Source organism: Solanum tuberosum, unplaced genomic scaffold (genome assembly GCF_000226075.1).
Source record: "Solanum tuberosum cultivar DM 1-3 516 R44 unplaced genomic scaffold, SolTub_3.0 scf00047, whole genome shotgun sequence".
Classification (NCBI taxonomy): Eukaryota; Viridiplantae; Streptophyta; class Magnoliopsida; order Solanales; family Solanaceae; genus Solanum; species Solanum tuberosum.
In genome coordinates, this window is record NW_006238973.1 from 206,093 (window position 1) to 228,656 (window position 22,564).

General features: G+C 36.0%; 1 protein-coding gene across 1 annotated transcript; it reads right to left on the reverse strand.

Annotated features, from left to right (window-relative positions):
• Window positions 1-1,051: 1,051 nt before the first annotated feature.
• LOC102583818 (diacylglycerol kinase 7-like) lies at window positions 1,052-22,164 on the reverse strand. Its single transcript, XM_006343486.2, has 12 exons — window positions 21,694-22,164; window positions 18,262-18,384; window positions 18,012-18,149; window positions 17,825-17,910; window positions 14,469-14,556; window positions 9,289-9,364; window positions 7,892-7,974; window positions 7,462-7,532; window positions 5,006-5,083; window positions 4,664-4,751; window positions 3,693-3,809; window positions 1,052-1,478 (listed from the first exon to the last, which is right to left on the reverse strand). Exons 1-12 carry the CDS (start codon window positions 22,045-22,047, stop codon window positions 1,320-1,322), a joined length of 1,461 nt encoding a protein of 486 aa, XP_006343548.1. The 5' UTR covers window positions 22,048-22,164; the 3' UTR covers window positions 1,052-1,319.
• Window positions 22,165-22,564: the final 400 nt, after the last annotated feature.

Below are 22,564 nucleotides of genomic sequence, written 5' to 3' on the forward strand. Positions count from 1 at the left end.
TTGAACTGTAAAATGCGCATGTTTGCCTCTCGGGACCAACTCACGCCATTAATAAAGTCTTAACGGACGTCCATGAAAAAAATCTGCAAAAAACAAGCTGGAATCTCGAATCACCAAAAATCCATGGACTATAACACACGAAAATTGGTAAAATCTGGTTTTTTCTTCTTTGGGGCTCGTTTGAACTTGAAAATGCGTTTGTTTTCCCCTCGGAGCCAACTCACACCATTAATAAGGTCTTAACGGACTTCCATGAAAAATTCTGGCAAAAAACAAGCCAAAATCTCGAATCACCATAAATCCATGGACTACACACGAAAATAGGAAAATCTGGTTTTTCCTGCTTTTGGGCTCGTCTGAACTTGAAAATGTGTATGTTGGCCCTTTGGGACCAACTCACGCCATTAATAAGGTCTTAATGGACTTCCATGAAAAAATTCGACTCCAAGGCGCCAAATACATGGGCAAATACACACGAAAAAGAAAAGTCGCATAATTCCTAATAGTTAGCTCGTAAATGCAAAAATATGTCTTAAAATAATGACGAACTATCTGTAATGCTCCCCCAAGTCACTACGGAGGTCTGCATAAAGTTTTTTTGGATTTCATTTTCAGTTGCCAAAGGCTTGACCATGGGCTAATACACACGAAAAACTTATAAAGTCACATAATTCCTAAAAGTTGACTTATAAATACAAAAATATGTCTTAAAAATGGCGAGACCATACATAATGCTCCTCAACTCATTATAGAGGTCCTCATAAGGTTTTTTTTATTTCATTTTTCGAATGCCCAAGACACAAAAACCATAGGCTAATACTTACGGAAAATCAAGAAAGTCGCGTAATTATTAAAAGTTGGCTCATAAATGTGAAAATATGTCTTAAAAATGAATTAACTATACATATTGCTCCCCAACTCATTATGGAAATTCTCAAATATTATTTCTCAATTTTTTGACATACAAATCTACTGAGAAGACGAACAATGATAACCCAACACTACAATAACAATAATTGTGCTTCGGTCTCAAACAAATTTGGGCAACAACTCGACACTCAAATAAATCATAGATTGTACCTATCGAGCTGAGTCAATTCTCGACTATTTTCTTTACATAACCAAATCATGAATAAATTTACAATGTTAACATGTTTGGCAAATTACCTCTTGAATTACATAGCCCAGATTTGATTCAGTTTCCTGATCTTGGGAGCTACAAAGAATTACTTTACACAAATTTACGGAGAGGAAAAACAAATTCTACAACAGGAAAAGAAAAAAGAAAAAAAAATGTAAAATACAATTGCATATATATACTACTCTCCATGGACCATAGCAGACTGAAAGGGTACTCTCTTGATTTCCACAAAGGTTGAAAATTCCTTGTTCATAGGTTGTTTCCATGGTTCACCATCCACCTGCATATAGGCTTCTTTCCATTCGCCGCCTCGTAATTCAAACCTAATTGCTGAAGCCTTATAAAATAGAACAGATATTTTGTAATTCAAACAACTTGGACCAGCTTTCGGTGACAATGTCAAACAAATGAACTGATGGAAACATGAATATGAGCTATGGCATTCTCTTTGCAAATGTGTGTGTGGGAGAGCGGGGAGGTGGGGAATGGGTGGGGTGTTATTCACGTCCTCTGTTGTGACACCCCCTAAAAGAACCATAGACTTAATTGAAACCTATATTGCAAGGTTTTTTGGTCAGGTCTAGATAGTGGGATTAAGCACCATTGTGTGGCAAGCACACTTTGTTACCCCTACAAAGAAGGGGACATCAATTTCAGGAGATCGTTTGATACATGCCAAGCCTTCAACACTAAGCAATGGTGGATTTTGAGAACTACCAACTCACTTTGGAGTGAGTTCATGAAAGCCAAATACCTCACTAATATCCATCCTATCTTGATGTAAAAGCAGATTATTCATTCTCATAGCTGGAAATTATGATATTAATTTCTAGTTGTTTATCAAAAAAAAAAAAAGTGATAAAAGGACTGCTGACGCCAACATCCTTTTGGTATGATATATGGTCTAGCATTGGACCTCTTCACCAGATGGTTCCCTTTGGCCTTAACCTAGGGAACATTAAGATGAAAAAGGTCCAGAAGAATGGTGGAACAGGGGAGGGTTCTGCTCACTCAACTCCCTATTGACACAATGAACAAGATCAGGGAGCTTCAAATCTCCCTGAATATTGCGAAGGATGACAGGGCCATATGGATGCCAACCTCCACAGGCAGTTTTCTATTGGTTCAGCTTGATATAATCTGAAATCTGAGGCAGAAGTGAGCTCCTAATCATGTTGATAACAAGGTCTGGTACAAAAGCATATTTCCTAAGATGTCTTATATCACTTGAGGGCCCTTCATAATAGACTAGCTACTGACCAAAGAAGAGCTAGATTTGGTATCATTATGGTCCCCAAATGCAACTGCTGCAGTGCCACCAACATTAGGGAGGAGCTTGAGATTGCAGACCACATATAATGCCAGGGTGACCATGCTAAAAAGCTGTGAATTTATTTTGGTAGTCCTCTAGGCATTAACTTGAGCAATTCAAGTCTTAAAGTGGCCCTCCTTAACTGGTGGAATCATAAGACCCCCAACCCCTTTCCTGGCATGCATTGCTAGGATACATCCCATTTTCATTTGCTGGGCAGCCTCGAGGTCTAGGTGTAATAGCAAATTTGATGATGAAAAACCTTCTGTGTACAAGATCAACTACTAACATTTTCTTTAACATATGCAGGTACTCAGACTCAGTTTGGATGAGCCAGAGTTGGAGACACTTGGGAGTCCGTATGTCAAGCATGTGATGCAGACATACACCAAAGAACAATCACAGAAGTCAAATGGATCAGATCTAGGGAGACTGGAATCAAGCTAACTACTGATGGGGGTTGCATGAGGACGGATTATAATAGATAGTCTTGGCAGCACCATTTTTGCTTACTCTATTGCCCTGGGACAAGGCACCAGCAACATGGCTAAAGCTGTTGCATTGCTCTTAGGCATCAAATGGTGTGTCAACAATGGGGACCATGTTTGTGGAGAAACAGACTCCATACTGATTGCTAAATGTGCCAACAAGAATGGAAACCACCTTGGAGGATCAAAAAGTACATAGAGGAAATTCAGAAGCTAGTTGAGGATCATGGATTCCCTCCCATAAGCCACTGCTTCATAGAAATAAATAAACCTGCTGACAATTTAGCTTCTATTACCCATGCAGAGTAGAGTCGACGCAAGTGTTAGATTCCTTTTCTGAATTACCTATGCAGATCAAAGAGTTGGTTACCATGGACAGATGAAACTTTCCATCATTCAGAAACTAATAAAATATACCTAGCAACATCATCTATTATCCCCCTGAACAAATAAGCCAAAGCCTCTTTTGGTTTGGATAGATTAGTGCAAATATAATTAGTCTCATCTCAATGATCGTGTATAAAAGTTATGGATGCCAAACCCAATTTGTAACTTTTTGCTCATCAATGATCAATGGAGGTTCTTGAATTATTATTTTTTCTAAAGAGAGGACAGTAACCAAGAAGAGATGAAAAATTATAGCACTCTCCCGATTTCATTCAGCATTCTACAGGAAACTCTGTGAAGCAATGCATGCGATGAATCAATATGATAGAGAGAACAGGTTCTAGTGAGTAACTGAGTAAAATACCTGGGCAATATGTTTGGCAGAGATGAGTTCAACCATAACCATAGAAGCATGCCATCCATGTTTCAGGCCAAATATTTCAACATATCCATCATCCGCGTGAGCTTCAACAAAACCTTTCTGAAATTTCAAAAGCAAGAGTAAAGAAATCAATATTATTGTTTAAAAGGATATTACAGCGGATAATACATTGGTTTCCATCAACATTTGTGGAAATTGGTAACTGATCAATCCGACTATTCAGTAGGATCACAATATTATGGGAAACCCTTTCATCACCCCAAAAAACAGCTTTCTGATTTTTTTCCTGAAGTTTATGATAAAGAGTCTGAAGTGCCCAGGCCACTGATATGCAGTTTGTTCAGTATAATAGAATATCAGAAACAACAAAACATTGGGACAATTTGGCACTTGGGGATTCTGGCCCTAACTGTGCTCTAAAGATTTTTACAATAGCATAGAAATAATGCCAAATTCAACTCGTTTTACAGTGGCTAAATTGATTCACTCTTTTTTTTTGAGAATGGTAACTTGGCTAAATTGATTCACTCTTTTGTTTTTTCAATAAACATGAAATTATACCATATTCAGTACTTGAAGCAGAAGCTGGACTCAAAATAAAGCGCTTGATAAAATTAAAGGAACCATCAACTCGTTCTACTTAAATTCCCAAAAGATTTCAAGCAAACATCCTGATTGACATTGGTAAAGTGATGACTAACTTAAAAACGTTTCTTAAAGAAGAAAGTAATCACCAAGTTCACATTCCAATATAAAAATCCTCCAAGTGTTCTGCTAAATCATGATCTCAAACAAGTCTATTTGTCTACCAAGGGGCATCATTCAAGTCCATTAAGGTTCTTACAGCCCTCTACAGACATAATACTAGGAGTAAACGGACAAATGCAAAATGGAAGTGCATCACTAGGATCAAATTTACCATCCTATGTGCCTAGTACCAAAAAAAATAATACCTTCTCCAAGTACTCTGGCTTCAAATTCCCCCATGGATTCCTACCACTGCCATAACTAGGAAGATTCAAAGTCACTATAGACCGAACACTGCAACGTGAAAGGATTAGGAATGTGAGGTCAAGCATAAGGAAGGTAGAACTATAAAACTTCAAAACATGTAACAACTCATTAGGAGCACTATTACTAGCATTATTTTTCAGTATGATTTGACTGTATTTGCCCCCAAATCAGAAAAAGAGGACAAATATTATGTTGAGGTAATCCAAGCGATTCTGCATTTTGCTATGAACTATTTAAAATATATTGCGCCGTTTAATAGACGCCAAAGGACAAGTATCAACCTTGAAGGTATAGGGACTTGCTCCCACTTCGAGCTATTGACCTTCTTGACATATAAGCGCAGAATGTTATTTAATCCCCTGCATCAAAAAATTCATTTAGGAATCAGAGATATGCTTCAGCATACCAGATTCAGTAACCATTAGATTCTCTAAGAGATAACAATTTTTAAAAATGGCAAAAAATCGTTCCCAAGATATTTTCTAAATGAAGTACATGACACCAAAAGCAAGTACAATTGTTTCCAAAACAAGTTTGGAAGGTCAAACACACCATATCATCAAACGAAGAGGAAGAGGGAATCCATCACATATGACCATTCATGATACTCAAAAGTTTCCAAAGTAATACCTAATAATATAGCTATAGTAGCATTCACATTCAGCAAGTAATAACTGCAAGTAAAATTAGCAGTCTGCATCAGCAAATGCGACATTAATAAGTGCAAGAAGCAAACTCACACCCCTGAGGTTGATAGATGGAGAATTATGAGCTGTCTATATCTGATATGTTTACATTCCTTCTTGCTGGCCTGCCTTCGGACTATGAAAGCTTTGTCACTACGGCGAAGCTTCAACGACCAAAACCAACTATGGCTGATAGCCAGGGAGCTTTCTTCCCTGCTATTTGGAATCCTAAGGGGGACACTTCTCTAGCGGCTTCAAACTGGGTTGCAAGGCTTCAGCAAGGATAAGCAGACGATACAACTAATAAATGCTTTGAAGCTTTCCTGTGCATTAGATCCAAGAATCCACAGGAGACGCTGAGGTTAGTGTAAATCTCGATGTGTCAAGCAAAATTTCTCAAGCCACCTGCTGTACCAACGTTGTTCCAATCTGGGAATAAGGTAAAATGTATCACCATGTCGAGTTCTTTCCACTTTTATGACAGGATGAGACAACTCCCACTCCCTTATATTTTGGCAAGTTTGACAGGCATGCCAGACTTTTGGAACTTTCTTTGTTCTTTTTCATCAATAAATATAACTATGAAGACTATGAGGACTCCAGGACTGCTTGTGCAATCATGAGTCGTTCCTACAGGTAAAAAGTCTAAATACTCACAGATTTGCGATTGTCCTTCTCTCATATCGAATACAGTGAGTTTGCATCGTGATTTACTGACATACCAAATACATTTTAAAGCATTATCTACTACCTGGTTTGAAGGATATAATATTAATGTTGAACTCACTATGCCCAAATCGTTACTTGTGCATTCATTTGTCCAAACCTTCTCAAATTTGCAACTATTTTTTATGAAGAAATTTCAAATTTGTAGCACAACAAATGTGAACTTCTAACACTTTAAGATGATGTATAATGTCCAATATATAACATTAGAAAAGAAGTACAAATGCATAATAGGGCTGCTCTCTTCTGCGTCAACTGCTATGTGCTAAAGGCCCTCGGAACTTGACACTTGGACACTGGGAAGGAAAGCTCTTGAAAATGTCTTGTAGTAGGAGGACCCAAAGTCGGACTACTATAGTGAGTCTAGTGACTACTAGAGGACACTACTAGTAATAATATGCCTCAATCTCAACTAGTTAGAATCGGCTCTATGAATCCTATATAACCATTCCATCTATTAGGGCTCACCCCATCCTTATACTCAATAATTTATTTCAGACAAATTAGAGGTTCTATTGCACTAGATATTTTCTAAAATGAATACTTATTCATGCACTCAATAAATTGACTGGTGCAAAAGCATATACTAGGGAAAAAAAAGGAAGGAGAAAAGCACAGGAAACTTAAACTGCATCACGAATAAGTTTATCTTTTAGGACAGATAACTGATACATATGATTTTCCTAAAGAATAATTGCCATGCCACAACAAACAGATGAAGCTGAAAATTGAATTTCAAAATCAGTATCTATGTATTTTATTTAAGACAGGGAAATCTTCAAGACAAGCTACATGTTATTGAGTTGTTAGAAAGTAAATGGAAGTGGTTTATGCGTGATTTTGACCAAAAAATCATTAGTTTTAAGTAATACTTCAAGAAAAGATTTTAAAAACACATGTTAAACCAATCTACAAAGACATTTGTGGTCCGTGATAATTGATCTCTAATACAAAATGATCTTGAACCTGTCAACATTTGCTTTCTTTCATGCCTAACAATATCAGTGTTCGGCATTCATTGTTAGATGTAAGTTATGATAGGCCAGCTGAACAAGTAACCCTTCTTTTTTATCAGAGGTGCAAAGAAAAATATGTCTTTCTAAGATAAGGACTAGTCAATCCCAGCTAGAAAAGTGATCAAGCAGGGCCTTTCTGATGGATGAAAGCAATAGTTATATCTCTATCTTACTCTGACCCCAATCTATGATGAACCAGACAAGTGAGGTAAGCATATTGTATGATTATGCATGTAGGAAAAAACAAATAAAAACAAACAGCTGTTGCATGCGGGATTTGAGTGGATAACTGAGTGAGGAAGTTTGAACCTTAAACCAGGATCACTGCTACAAGGTGCAAAGAACCAGCCTTGCTTGCAACTATATCCTGAGTAAATCAACTGCAGAAAACATTCTTGTCAGAATCTAAAACATTGTACCTCATGAAATCAAATATAATGTACTTGTGAAAAGTAAAAACACCAATTACTATACACTTCAAAGTTGTCTATGCCTTTGTAACAGAACTCTAAAAGACAGGTATACACTTCAAAGTTGTCTATGCTTCACTCCAGACAAGTTTTTATCAAATTTTCTATATCCCTTTCCTTGCTGGAGGTGTTGCTGGTACCACCTTTTTTTTCATTTTGACAAGTATATGCTTTTATCAAGTTGATTTAGGAAAATAAAAGATCAAGCAACTTCATAAAATTAAAACTAAAATATGCACAAGTTTATGATCAAGAACAAGAGCATCAACCTTATTTGATAGAGGACCTTGAGCAAGGTATGGTTTTTCATTGCGTAGATGGTGAAAACCATAGGCAACTTGCGCATCCATCCCTGCAATAGTTGTGGTATAGACAGACTGTCACAGCTGTTTGTTCATCATGCATTGTTGACCATAAATAGAAGTAAAAGTTGTCAAGTGAACAAATAGGCAATTTTCTTTGTTGCTAATTATGATTTTGTTTACTTGTCTAAAGAATGTCTTTTCTTCTTGAGTCAGGGTAAGTTGGTGTTAGACACCAAGAGTTGTTTCTTTCTTTAGTGGTTAAGATATTATTCCCCCCGTCCCAGTTTATTTGGCATCATTTCACTAGATAAGGAGTTCAAGAAAGAAATGAGAACTTTTGTCACAGAAGCTAAGTATGCATAAAATACCAAAAGCAACCTTCTAACTGGGTCCAAAACAATTCATCCAACTCTTGGCAGAGCATCTCAATAAGGTGAAAATAAATATTAGCAAAATTTAAATATAGAAAGGTGACAGTCAATTTCGAATGGGTAAAAATGGAAATAGCGCCATCAAATTGGGACAAAGGGAGTAGAAGATTTCACAAATGGAAATAAAAATGGCCAACCATTTTTTGAAATGTGACAACACTACCAGATATTCTTAAAATAAAAGAGTAGTGAAAGATACTCTGTGCTAGTGGATGGTAATAGGTTTGGTTGGGTCAGTTGAGTACACACAACCTGGTTCAAACACCATCACTATCAACAACGAAAAAAAGAAACTAAAAGAACTAAAGGACAGAGGGTGTAATGATTTACTTCCATAAAAAGACTCTAGGAGCTCAGGAGTAAGCAGATTTTGCAAAAGACGGTTTTCTGTTTATGTTAAATTGTGCAAGAAATTAACGAAGAAGAAAGTACTTCTTAGACACCAAAACATATCTAGCATCTGTCCCTATCAATTCAGTAATAGCAGTAATTATAGTTTTATAACTCCAAAAACTAGTGTTCTCATAATTAGCAAAAGTGGTGGTACAATGGTGGTGAAAGAAACTATTTTTCTGTTAGCAGCAACTCCAAATATTGATACTGAAGGACAAGTGTTGGTAGTGGGAATATATGCATTAGTAGAAGCACTGGCAACTAAGAATAGTAGTATCAGATTAAGCATTAAGATTTGATCAAGTTGCATAAAAAGATACAAGTTTAAGAGAGGTTTTGCCAGAATTGATTAAAGATTTTCAAATAGTAATACAAATCTAAAAGAAAAATGAATTTCTAATAAGATCTTTGATCATCAGCACTGAAATAGACCAGTCATATGCCTTGCCAAGATAGCAACAGTAAATGTATATAAAGTAATGAATCATGACATGGAAAGTATTGATGCTTTAGTTAGGTCAAGTTACTGTTGCACACCTATGCTAAAGTAATTGTAAAATACTCCTTGATAATAGGATGACTTCTCTGGTAATTCCCCATCAATTTCCAGTTCCTGCACAACCAATGTCATGGATGAATCAATAAAAATTGCTGGAAAAATTTAAAGTGTTCATTATGACTCAATTTATAGTTAATAATTGAAAAGGCAGAAGAAGTTTATCCTTAAAGACAGTTGATGGAGAAAATGAACTTTTGGAATATCCGTTCAATTAAACAAGGAATGGAATCAACAAACATACCATAGCTTGCAACTTGCAAACACTCCCTACATAAGCTGACAAGACAATACTCACATAAGCAAAACAATACTCACATAAGCAAGAGTATATAGGAATTGCTGTAATATTACATTTAGAATGAACACCTTACAAGTGATACTAGACGCTAAATTCCCAAGACAAGTATCTGTAGTAAGCACCTTCCAAAGATTAACTAATTTACTAGGACCTACAAAGTATCACTGAATGAATGATGAATGATTTTCACCAAGAGAACATAAGTATCTATTAACACGTCTGCAGCGCATTGATTTCCTTAGGACCCTATAAAATATCACCAAACAAACAATAAATGACTTCCACTCGAAGAAGCATTACTATATATTAACAAATTTATAACAGTGAGATTTCCTTGAACTCCAAATTGGCTAGGACAAATTGCAGATGAATGTGTGGCATACTAAGATAGATAAGATCACGAACGAAGTTACTCGGGACAAGGTGTGAGTGGCCTCTGCGGTGGACAAAATAAGAGAGGCAAGGCTGAGATGGTTCGAGCATGTAAAGAGAATATGCATTGATGTCCTAGTGAGTAGGTGTGAGAGGTTGGTTTTAGTGGGTATAAAAGAGGTAAATGTAGGTTGAAGAAGTCTTGGGGAGGGGTGATTAGACAAGACTGTCACTTCTGCAAGTTACCGATGACATGACCCTAGATAAGAAGACATGGAGTTCGAGGATTAGGGTAGAAGCTTAGTAGGTGGTTGAGCGTTGTCTAGTTCCCTTATCAATATTATTATACTTCCCTACTGTCTTATTTTTTTATTTTAGTATTACATGTTTTATTTGCTTCAATTATCGTATTATTTGTTGTTGGCACTTGTTCTCTTCTTAATTGTTTCCAGCACGGTTTCTTCGATTTTGTATTTGTTTTACGTGTTTTTTGATAGTTTAGTTGATGTCTATCAAAAACAAACTTTCTATCTTCACAAGGTAAGGGGTAAGGGTTAGTACACAACACCCTCCCCCTAGACCCCACTTGTTGAATTACACTAGATTTGTTGTTGTTATACAATTAATATATATTATATTGATATAGAAAAAATAAAAATTAATCTAAATATAAGCCTCTGTTTTTAAAGGTTTTTTGGGACTCGCCCCAGGCTCGTCCTTGAATGGGGCACTTGGGGCACTTGTAGAACCCTGGAAACTCATTTGCGGGGCTTAGTTTTGTAAGTCTAATGCCCCAAACGCTCGACTGTGCGCACTAAACACAACACTCGGGGCTTGCTCAATAGTTCATACCAAAATCATGAGTCAAATTCCCTAATTAACATTGTTAATCCTCAAATTCTTTAACAAATTAATAATAATGTTCAATTCATCTATAGAAATATGAAGATTGAGAACAACTCAAATAACGAGTCATAGTATTACATATTTACTAATTGAGAACATAGTGAGGATGAATATCATTTGAACATCCTTTCGAAAATAGCTAGATAACTTAAATTTCATATCCCTCATTTTGATTGATTTTCTTATCTTATTTCTATGTCTCAGAATTATCATACTTTTTATTATTTTGCTATTTGAAAGCAATTTTGTATTTATTCATGAAAGAGTACCAGATCCACTTAGTGGGATTTCACTGTGTACGTTCTTATTGTTAAGAAATTGTGATTTTTCAATGTTTAGAAGTTAAGAAATTTACTTATTTGTATCTATTGATAACTTTACATTATTGTGTTGTTATACTTGTAAAAATATTCTAGATATTTTGTTTTGAATGAATTGTTTAATTTCTTAAACTTTTAAGGTACTTCCTGTAATTTTTTTTGTTAATATGCTATTTTGTAGAAGTGTAAATTAAAAGATTAAAGATCCATGGGGCATGTCTCAATACTTATGTCTCCCCCGTACTAAGTAAAACATCCCACCTATCAAATTCTGATATAAGCTAATAAAATTTTATTGATTAGAGAATATTAAAGACTTGTAACATAATTATATATTTGATTAGAAAGAACAAAAATTTATAAAAAGATTAAATAATAAAATACTACAAGTGCAAATCAAATCTCATTTTATGTCATCTTGATATTGTCGCAGTATTTGTTACAGACATCCAACTTAATAATGGTATTTCTATTTACTATCCTTTTTTTTTTATGACCATGATGTCCGAGCCAGCTTTCGCGCACCTCAACTAATTCCACGAGGTACCTGTCACCTCCCACCAACAACAGGTACCAAGTAACTCTATCCACCAAGGCTAAGACAAGTGGGAAGAATCACCTAGTGTTTTTTGTCTCCACTGAGCTTTGAACCTGAGACCTCAGGGTTCTCAACCACTTCATTGACCACTACGCCACACCCTTGGGTTCATTTACTATCTTTGTATTTATGATTTCTTTTATTGTTAGAGTTGTATACATTTTATTCTTATTTATTAGATTATGTAAATTTTAAGACAAGTGTTTGTCTTGATTGAAATGTCCTGTTTGTGATAATTAATTAATAAAGGGAATTGCTTTAGCTTTCCTTGAATATTTCTCTGTGTAAGGTACTAATATGATATAATTGAGATATTTCATGAAAAATAGAAGTCATGGTTCTCATTATACGTAAGTTGAAGTTGAACAAACTATGATTACCGACTTACTATACCGTACCGCACTTTACCAAAATCGAACTTAAAAATACCGAACCAAACTGAATTAATTTGGTATGGTAATGGTAGTAGTATTTTTTTTGAGAAAGGTAACATTTACTTTTATATATCCACAGGTATACTACATCAAAGTGTAGTTCCCCTCCAAAAATTTGTACTTACAACAGCCCTAAGATCTTTTAGTTACAGCCAGTCAATAACATTAGAAACATCTTCAGAATTTCCTATTACTACTTGCTTACACCAAAAATAATAAAGACCTAGGCAGTTTATCTTTATCTTCTGAATATTGTTGTTCTTCTCCTTTTTTCCTGCATTTCCATCTCTATTCCAGCATTTTAGAACTTCTGTGATTCTCCCTGGTTTTGTCCACTTGATCTTCCTCTTGTGAATGAACATTTGCCATAATTGATCTGTCCATTTGCAGTGCAAAAAGAGATGGTTGACTGTCTCCACCTGTTCTTCGCATAAATAACATCTAGAGCAAAGGTTGTGTTTCCTCTTGTTCAAGTTTTCGTGTGTCAAGACTTCCTCCTTTGCCAAAAGCCATGTGAAAAAATTCACCTTGTATGGGATTTTTGTTCTCCAGATCATCCTCCAAGGCCATCCTGCTTGCTGCTCTTCACTAGGTCTCAATTCTCGATATGCAGAACTTACAGTGAACTCTCCCTTTCTCTCCCCTTTCCATATCAGTCTATCTTGCTCTTCTGTTAGATTGGTAGCCCTAGCCATTGTATCATGAAATCTTGCTATGGATGTTATTTCCCAGTCATTTAAGTTCCTTCTCAGATGTAAATTCCACCCTTGCCCTGTCCATAAGTCTGCCACTGATGCTTCCTGTGCTTGACTTAGACTATGTAGCTCAGGGAATGCTTGTTTCAGTGTCTCCTGTCCGCACCAGATGTCATTCCAGAAGGCCACTTTTTCTCCATTACCAACCTTTATTTTTATTCTATCTTTGACCAATAGCCATAAGTTCCTGATTGATCTCCATACACTACAATCATAAGGGCTGGTCACCCCCTCTGTCATCCACTTGTCCTCCATGCCATATTTTGCTGTTATTACTTCCTTCCATAGAGATACTTCTGGTGAGGCAAATTTCCACAACCATTTCATCATCAAACTCTTATTCTGTGTACTCAGATCTCTGATGTTGAGTCCACCCCCTCTCTTGCTAACTAGCAACTCCTCCCATTTGACCAAATGATACTTCTTCTTATCTTCACTGCCTTTCCATAGAAAGTTCCTCCTAATTGCATCTAACCTCTTGGTTACTTTGGCTGGAATAGGGAATATTGACATCATGTATGATGGCAAGGCATCCAGGACACTGTTAACAAGAGTTAGTCTGCCACCTGAGGATAGATATTGACACTTCCAATTCACGAGCTTCCTTTCACACTTTTCAATAACACCACTCCATATTCCACTTGATTGTATTTTGAAAAACCAAATTACCGGACCATGAAAACATCTAGCTTCTAGAGAGTAATCTAGCATATTGGAAAATAGCAGAGTGAGTGATCTCTATGGCTCAATAAACACATGCCTCAGATTGTAGGTCTATCAGTATCACCTTTCTAGCTGGTGAGAAGGTCATTGGATTTAATAGGCAGCAGCTGTATGCTAGTTGGCCACTTATAAGTTGAGAATAGTTGAATGGAATAAAACTTAAACAAAGTACTAAAACAAATGTGCTGCTCAAACTAACAAGATCAACAACAAACGGTAACAAGCTACAAGTACTTCTAGGCTAAGTTGCGCGGACTCTTCACTTTTGATGCCGCACCCATGTCGGATTCTCCAAAAATACACTACTTTTGGCAAATCCGACACGCACCCCTTGACATTTATGAAGAGTCCGAGCAACATAGCTTCTAGGAGCCAGGAGAGTCTGGGTGGTGGCTTTTGGACACCATGTAGTAGGTGGGAGCACTGGGATTAAGTAATCACTAACTGGATGTACTAGTTACACATGGATAGAAGAAGATTTTGTTTTTTTTTTTAAAAAGTTACAAATCCAAATAAGTCACCCATCCAAGTATAATAGAAAATCAAAAAGACAAGTTCAAATATACTTCTGACTGAACGTGATAACCTTTACGAAGAAAACAAGAAGTGGAGAAATGACCAGAGACTAATGAAACTATGGAAAAAGTTTGATTCCAGATTACTATATTAAGGGCGATAATGACAGATTAGGACCAATACATGTCCATTCACGATACCAGTATGAGTTTCAACACAATAGGTACATCAATTACCTGATCAAGAGATGCACAGTCTGAAGTTTTTAGAGAATAAGGTGTCTTCATTGCTTCCCCAGCTGGCATTGATATTACAAGATTCCAACTGCAAAGGAAAGCTGCTAATTGAAAAAGTTGCTAAGAGCATAAATGAGGCTCAAATAATTCAGGTAAAAGACAAGGAAAAAATGACAACTAAGTCTCGTATATTCATCCTAAAGTAAACACTTTTGTAACTACATGAAATTGATGTTAAATCATGTCTGTTTTACTAATTGTCTCAAATGACACATTGATTTTACAATTGATAGACAAAAACAATAAATAAAAATACTTTCCACCATTATTACAAAGAAATACGAGCCATACTCATGTTTCCAGGTACATTACGATAAAAGACACTAGGTTTGAAATATTGCACTGGGAAACAACTTTTAGTCTGTTTCTATTTGCCTTAGTGATACATCATATCTAAAATGAGGTGTCATGGTATATGTTATTTGTGGATGAAAATAGTACTGATTGACAAGACTCGCAGTGGAATTAACGCTAGGCTGGAGGTTTGGAGACAGACCTGGAGTCTAAAGGTTGAACAAGTTGAGCAGGACCAAAACTGAATACTTATAGTGCAAGTCCAGTGATGTAACTCGTGAGGTTTGCATGGACACGAGGCAAGATACAAAATCATCCTCAAGAGAGGAAGTTTCAAGTATCTTGGGTCTTTAACTCAAGGAAATGGGAAGATCAACGATGACATCACACATCATATCGATGCCGAGTGGACGAAATGGAGGCTTGCCTCAGAATCTTGTGTGATAAAAATGTACCACCTAATCTTAATACAAAGTGGTGGTTAGGCCGACTAAGTTGTATAGGGCAAAGTGTAAGATAATTAAGAACTCTCATATTCAGAAGAAGAAAGTTGCGAAATAAGGATGTTGAGGTGGATGTGTGGGCACACTAGGAAAGATAAGATTAGAAATGAAGATATTCAGGACAAGGTGGGGGTGGCCTCGGTCGTGGACAAGATAAGGGAAGCGAGACTTAAGATGGTTTGAACATGCGAAGAGAAGATGTGCAGATGCCCCAATGAGATAGTCGAAGAGGTTGGTTATAGTGGGTTTAAGAAGAGGTAGAAGGAGCCCAAATAAGTATTGGACAGAGGTGATTAGAATGGACATGGTGAATCTTCCGAGACCTTAGATAAAAGGATATGAAAGTCGCGTATTAGGATAGAAGGCTAGTAGGTAGGTTGATCGTCGTATCACTTTCCTGTGGGATAGGCTTGGTGGTAGTTTGGAGCATTGTACCTGTTTCTCCTTTCATACCAGTAGTATTAACACTAATCTATAGTTTCTTGTCCTTTGATTACTGTTACTACATGTTGTTTCTTATGTTTCGGTTATTGTATTATTTTTGTTGTTACTATTCTTTTTTTGAATGTTATGTAATGTTGTCCCTATTATTTGCTATGTCTTTTGTACTTCTGTATTTTACTTTTCAAACTGTTTTGGTATGTGTTACTCGAGCCGAGGGTCTTCCGGAAACAACCTCTACCTCCACAAGGTAGGGGTAAGGTCTTTGTACATTATACTTTACCAAGATCCCACATGTGGGATTGCACCGGATATGTTTTTGCATAGAAGTTGTAATTTAAACAATATAATAAACAATATAAAAATGTTTTGAAAACAAGAGCTGCTCTTTTGAGAAAATGAAGATGAATTGCTTGGTTCTTTTCTATGTTTGGTGTAAATATGAATATCCTCAAGAAGAAGAAGATATTCCTAGCATTGTAGATAACTTATAAGATTATAGAAGGCTAGTTTTTACACTTCTGTGATCTTTGTTTTGTAAGTATTACTGGACTACTCCTGGAGTATCCTCTGTTGATAATACAAGTTACCTTTATCAAAAGAAAAAATGAACTTCAGAAAGCAAATTCTGCTACTGATTCCAGATGTTCATTGACCTAGAAAAAATATATGATAAGAATAACAAGAAAGGTCCTGTGGTGAGTTATTGAGAAAAAAGGAATTTATATTTCACATATAGTGATATATAGGGCGTGTGAAGGCATCAGTGCAAGTAGTAAAAGATACAAAGGGTATTTTCATAACCATGGGTTTACACCAGGGATCGACATTGAGCTTGTACTTGTTTGCCCCCTTGTGATGGATGAGTTAATTAACACAATACATGATGAGATCTCATGGTGTATGCCATTTGTTGACAATATTATGCTAATTGATAAAACTAGCTAAGGTGTCAACCTAAATTGTGGAGAAGCCTTCTACAGAATTGAGTGTTTAGGATAAGCAAAAACAAAATTAAATATATGCACTGCCAATTGAGCCTTCTAGAGAGTAATGCTTTAGGTAAGTAGAAAAAAAGATTGAAAATATGCACCGCAAGTTTAGTCAACATAAGAAAAGTGAAGTTGAGGTGAGATTAGACGGGATTGCGGTTCCTAAATGTAAACAATTAAATATCTAGGATCGTTGTTCCAAGAGAAAGAAATAATGAAGATGCTACATATAGAATCAAAATCAGATGGTTGAAATGGAGAAGTGCTAGTGGATGTTATGTAACAGAAGAACGCCTACCAAATAGAAAGATAAGTTCTATAGGAAGTTCTAAAATCAGCAACGTTACATGATAGTAAAAATTAGGTCGCTAAAATCCAACACATTTACAAGATGGGCAGAGATGCGAATACTAAGATACATGTGCATAAAATACTAGAAAGGATTAGAAATGGCCATATTTTTAAGAGGTTCAAGTAGCACACAGAGGATAAAATGAGAAAATACCACTTGAGATGGTATGGTCATGTCCTGCATCGACCACCATATAAACTGCTCCGTAGTTATGAAACCATTATGGGTAAAGGTGAAAAAGACTAGGTAGATCTAAAATCACTCGTAAAAAAGTTGTCTTAAAGGATCTATAATTTCTAAGGATTCATGCAAGTGTAGCAAAAGATAGGACACAGGGAAAGATAGATCTATATAGCAAATACCTAATAGTTGAGATCATGTTTTAGTCATGCTAGCATTTTAACTTTACGCACTATGCTTTTCTAGGAGTTGTTCAGCCCTTCAGAGATTTATATGTCACTAAAAAATATTAAGAACTTCTAGTACTGTTCATGTTTATTTTTATTTATGTAATATTGATTTGAGATAAGTTTAAATGGAGTAACATGGTCACTATTGGTCAGTGAAGATTGATATAGTTGAACGGGATCGAGGCATAGTTGTTATATAAACTTCAAAAGGCAAATAGCAAATCGTGTCTATGGTTTTAGGAGATTAACACCATGGAAATAGAAAATGTTTTATCAAGAACTACCTATAAAATAAAATATTCACCTATCTAGATGGCAGATAGGACCATTGGCAACCCTGTCAAGAATTCTTTTTGTGGCTGTCTTCCAGTTAAAAGGAAATGAACCACCCTGAAAAGTGAAGCTCCAAAAATTTCATAAAAACTAGTCACAAGAAGACAGTAAGAACTGATGATTAAGCAAGTCCGAAAAAGATAACAACAGGAGCTTACCCAACCAAAACTCCTGGACAAGTCATTTCCTGTGCCAAGTGGAATTATGCCAGTCGGTGGAACTGGATCCCGATCCTGTCTCTTAAGCTCACCAAGGCAGCCAAGAACCCAGCCAACAGTACCATCACCTCCTGCTGCCTGCAAAACCAGAAAATTGAACACGTAACTCCTTGATAAGAATGCACAGGGAGAATATGTACTGTTTAAGAAGAAAAAAGGGGGCCATAATTATGTTGCATCGTATGCATACCACGACCCTTATCTTTTCACGAGTCTCTTTCGCACAGGTGTCACCAAGAGCAGCAAACTTCTCCAGGCAACTCAATCCATATTGAACGAACTCATTAGGCATCACAGCTGAAAGGTCAAAAACCTGGCACAGTTTAACGCAAAGACACAAATAAGATCAAAAGAAAAGAGAATCAATGTGATTTCTAAAAGACATAACTATATATAATAGAGATTTTGTCTAGATTTAACTAGATTTTTTCGTAGAAAGAACCTACTAACAACACAACCAGCTACTTTCCCCCTCCCAAGGAATATAATTGCCCCATCAGAGAAACCCACAAAGCTCAAAGGTTAGACAATAAGAAACCAAAGTGTAAATGAACAATTTTCAGGAAAAAGAAAAGAATTATTTCTGCTATCGCAAATATGAGCAGTTTCTCTCACTTCAGGAAGCACATAATTCAATCACTAATTATGTATTCAGTAAGTAGAAAACAGATAGATAGAGAAAACTATCCTTCCTAGTTCTCTTTTTGGTATCATGCTGATCCTTTCCACAGTATTAAATAGATTTTTATTTTGCCCAGATGCATCATTCACTTCGAGATTTCTAGGCTCATACCAGGAGAATGGAATGATATATGAATGACATGGAGATCTCTTGGTCGTTGTTCCAAGAGAATAGAATGACAGATGAAGATGTTACGCGTCAAATCATAATCAGATAATTGAAATGAAGAAGTGCTATTGAGGTGTTATGTGATAGAAGTACGCCTACCCAAATGAAAGGTAAGTTATATAGAACAGTTATGAGACCAGAAATACCACATGGGAGTGAACATTAAGTCGTTAAAGTCTTAACACATCCCCAAGATGAGTTTCATAGAAATGTGGATGATAACCATACAAGATTAGATAAGATAATTTTCACCAAAAGGTGCAAGTAGCAGACATTGAGAATAAAATCAGAGAATATCGCTTGAGATGGTTTCGGTCATGTCCTGCACGACATCCAGATGCACCGGTCGGTATATGTGAAACAATGATGAGTGAAGGTGTAAAAAGCGGATGGTATAGACCAAAAATCAATGGAAGGAAGTTGTCTCAAAAGACCTAAAATTCCTTGGAATCTGTGCAGTCTTAGAGAAAGATATGGCACAATGGAAGAGAGAAAGATAGTTGGGAATATGCTCTAGTCATGCTTTTTTCTTATGACCAGAAAAGTCCATATGGGGCCAACCATTAGGATCAATCGCAGGCTTGAAACTCAAAGGTAATAGTTCTGGTATCCTTCTTCACTTAAATATCGAGTTTAGTTCGCATGGCGTAGGGATCAAACCTGTGACTTAAGTCACACGTCCCTCAACCTTTGCCAGTTGAACTAAACCTTGGGAGTTATAATGTACATTTGTTTTAGGTTCTATGCCTTCTAAGACTCTTTTAACCCTACTAGATATTTTTATGTCAGTATAAAATATAGAGAACTTCTAGTACTTTTATATGTATTTTTATTTTGTATAATGTTGGCATGACATGAATTTAAATGGGAAAACATGGTTGTGAGGATTCAAATAGCATACCTCAACTTCTTTAAGTATGATGTGTTGTTGTGGTGTTGCAGCAAAGTCTCACAGGGTATGACCTGGGTGTAGACACTTTGAATTGGTTCTTAATTTTCTTGGGTTGGGAAGAAGAACATATATCATTTAATTAAAACCTAAGGTGGTTCAGTACATGCCAAAACTGATCTTGGAGTATCCCCTTTTTCTATAACCAAAATAAATGGTTGCCCCCATACAAGATCAAACACTACAGACCTTCAGTTTACAAGACAGACGCTCTACCAACCACTAAGCCGTTGGGGCTGTGCTTGAAGTATCCCTTGAAATTAAAAACCTTCTAAAAACGTCGCAAATTACCAAGTCAGACTCATGTGCTACATCTGTTACTCGTTTCAGCCAACATAACAAGTTTTTTCCATTAACAAAACTTTTCCGTCCGTGAAAGTTTGTTGGAACAACTTTTGCCAATAGATAAATGCTTTAGGCATCACATTCGCAAAGCAAGTTGAGCACTTGAGCTACTTAGTAAAAGAAACTTCAAGAAAGAGATAACAAAAGTTAAACCTTCTAACTTTAAATAGCTCTACTAAATAGGTTTATCATCTACTCGTGTATGTGTCTCTCTTAACTACCTGGAATGTTTTTATTTTTATTTTTTTTCTTGTCGTGGTTTTAACAGCTAAACCGAGCTTTAACTAACCAAAAAAAGAGAACTAGGGGACAGTGCACCCTCAATACTCTGAGTTCGTTCAACAAGAAACAACTCATATGAACCCTGTCTAGTTTCTCCCATTAAGTAATATACACATTTTACATGAAAATTGACCACAGTGTCGAGAGGAGAACAGGAATTCAAATGTACGTTGTCAAAAGCAACATTATAACATGGATTACAACCAATTTATTCCAGAAGTTTCCATAAGCAACTCAAAAATAGCCTGAAGTCGAAAGTTAATTCTGACACCTCCATCTTTCTTGTTGACTTTGGTTACTTACATTAGTATTTGGTAGCTGCAGTTTTAAGAAGAAACCCAAAATTGAACTAGAAAAGTTCACTTCTTCTATCATCTTTTCTATAAGGAGTTACTTCTTTTAACTAATCAAAAGAAAAAACTTTCTTTTATCATCAACTGGAATCTGAGTCTTGAATTACAATGTCCCACCATTTTAACAACCTTTCACTTCCATTAATTTGAAAAAGTACTCCTGAATTAAAGGGTGCGTGGTAATGCAAAGTGACCACTATAAATATTCAATAATAATTAAAACCAAAAATCGTATACTGAATTTTCAATGAACAATCAGAGAAAAATTAGATAAAGGAAACCCACAGGGAAAAAAAAGTAAAATTGCATTTTTTTTCAGGTAGTACATGCCTAGATCATAACTCCAACCAAAATAGCTGCGCAATAAATACCCAGAAATAATAAATTGAAAAAGGAACCAAGTCCAATGAAAAAACTGCAACTCAACGAACAAACAAACAACATACCAAGTGTAATCCCACAAGTGAGGTCAGGGGAGGCTAGCAAGGGCGGAGCTAATAAGGACCCAGAGGTTCATTTAAACTCCCTTAGGCAGAAACTTACACTGATTATACTTCATACATGATTAAAATTATTTTTTTTATACAAATATGTACCCTTCAACTTCTTTCATGTGTTAACTTCTTCGTATTTTGAACTCCTTTAATGAAAATTCCTGGCTCAGAGAGTTGTTTCCGATAGACAACTCAGCAAACAAAAAATTACATAATAACAAAAAGAAAACCAAACAAAAGACAGAACTTTACTATTAAACTCATAAAATTGACACCCAAAAAATAAGATACACAAAAAAAGAATCCTTTATCAGATTACAAACACATAATTCATATAGCAAAATGTTACCTGTTCTTCACCCATAAGATCCTGCAACCTAGCTTTAAGTTCAGGTCCATGTCTACCACCACTTTTCGCATTAATAAAAACGATGATCGGCGATTCCGACGCCTGAGGAGGTTCAGCTCCGGCGGCATTAGCCATATCGTAATGCCGCATCACAGAATCAACATCCTTGTTTCGAATCGCTTCTCTCATCGCTACCCTTAAATACTCCGGTATCGTAATTCTCTTCCTCAAATCATCCTTCTGTATCGTCGACCCCGTACATCCCCATATTGAATCTATAACCGATGATCTCCCTGACGCCGCCGTGTTCCGACTAGTTGATAAATCTGTCGTCGTTAACTCCGGCGAACCCATGTGAAATGATGACTAAATTACCCCTTACCCCTTTTTCCAAATTAAATTGTTATCAATAATTGATTAAAAGCTAAAAAATGTGTCAAATATGTATAGGAGGAAAAGGGTGGTGGGGTAGGGGGGAAGTGAATATGAAGAAAAGCATTGAAATGGAATTTAGATTTGGTTTTAAGAAAAGAATATTTAAAGTTAATATTTGAATAAAATTTTAGGATAAATATTAAATACACAATTAAAATTTATATTTTAATTTTAATTAATCCAATATATCCCCTCCCTTCCTTTATTACAATTAATTAATCCAATATATGTTAGGAGTTTTGACGATTTAAAAAGTATTTATGGAATAGTAGTTTATTGTAGCACGATTATCTCAATCATTAAATCATTAAAGTAATCGTTTGGGGTTTTAATTTTTTCAGGACCTTTAATTATTTCTTAAGATATATTATATATTGTTTAAAAAAACATGTATCGATAAATTTGAGGAAAAGAATTGGGGCATGCAAATCAACGA

What these genes read in the sequence shown, in the direction of transcription:
- LOC102583818 (XM_006343486.2), bottom strand. Translation starts at nt 22,047, where the DNA reads ATGGGTTCGCCGGAGTTAACGACGACAGATTTATCAACTAGTCGGAAC. An exon ending in ACTGTGCATCTCTTGATCAG is followed by an intron (nt 9,365 to 14,468) that starts GTAATTGATGTA and finishes TTGGTTGTGCAG; the next exon opens with GAACTGGAAATTGATGGGGA. An exon ending in CTGCCAAACATATTGCCCAG is followed by an intron (nt 1,479 to 3,692) that starts GTATTTTACTCA and finishes CTATTTTATAAG; the next exon opens with GCTTCAGCAATTAGGTTTGA.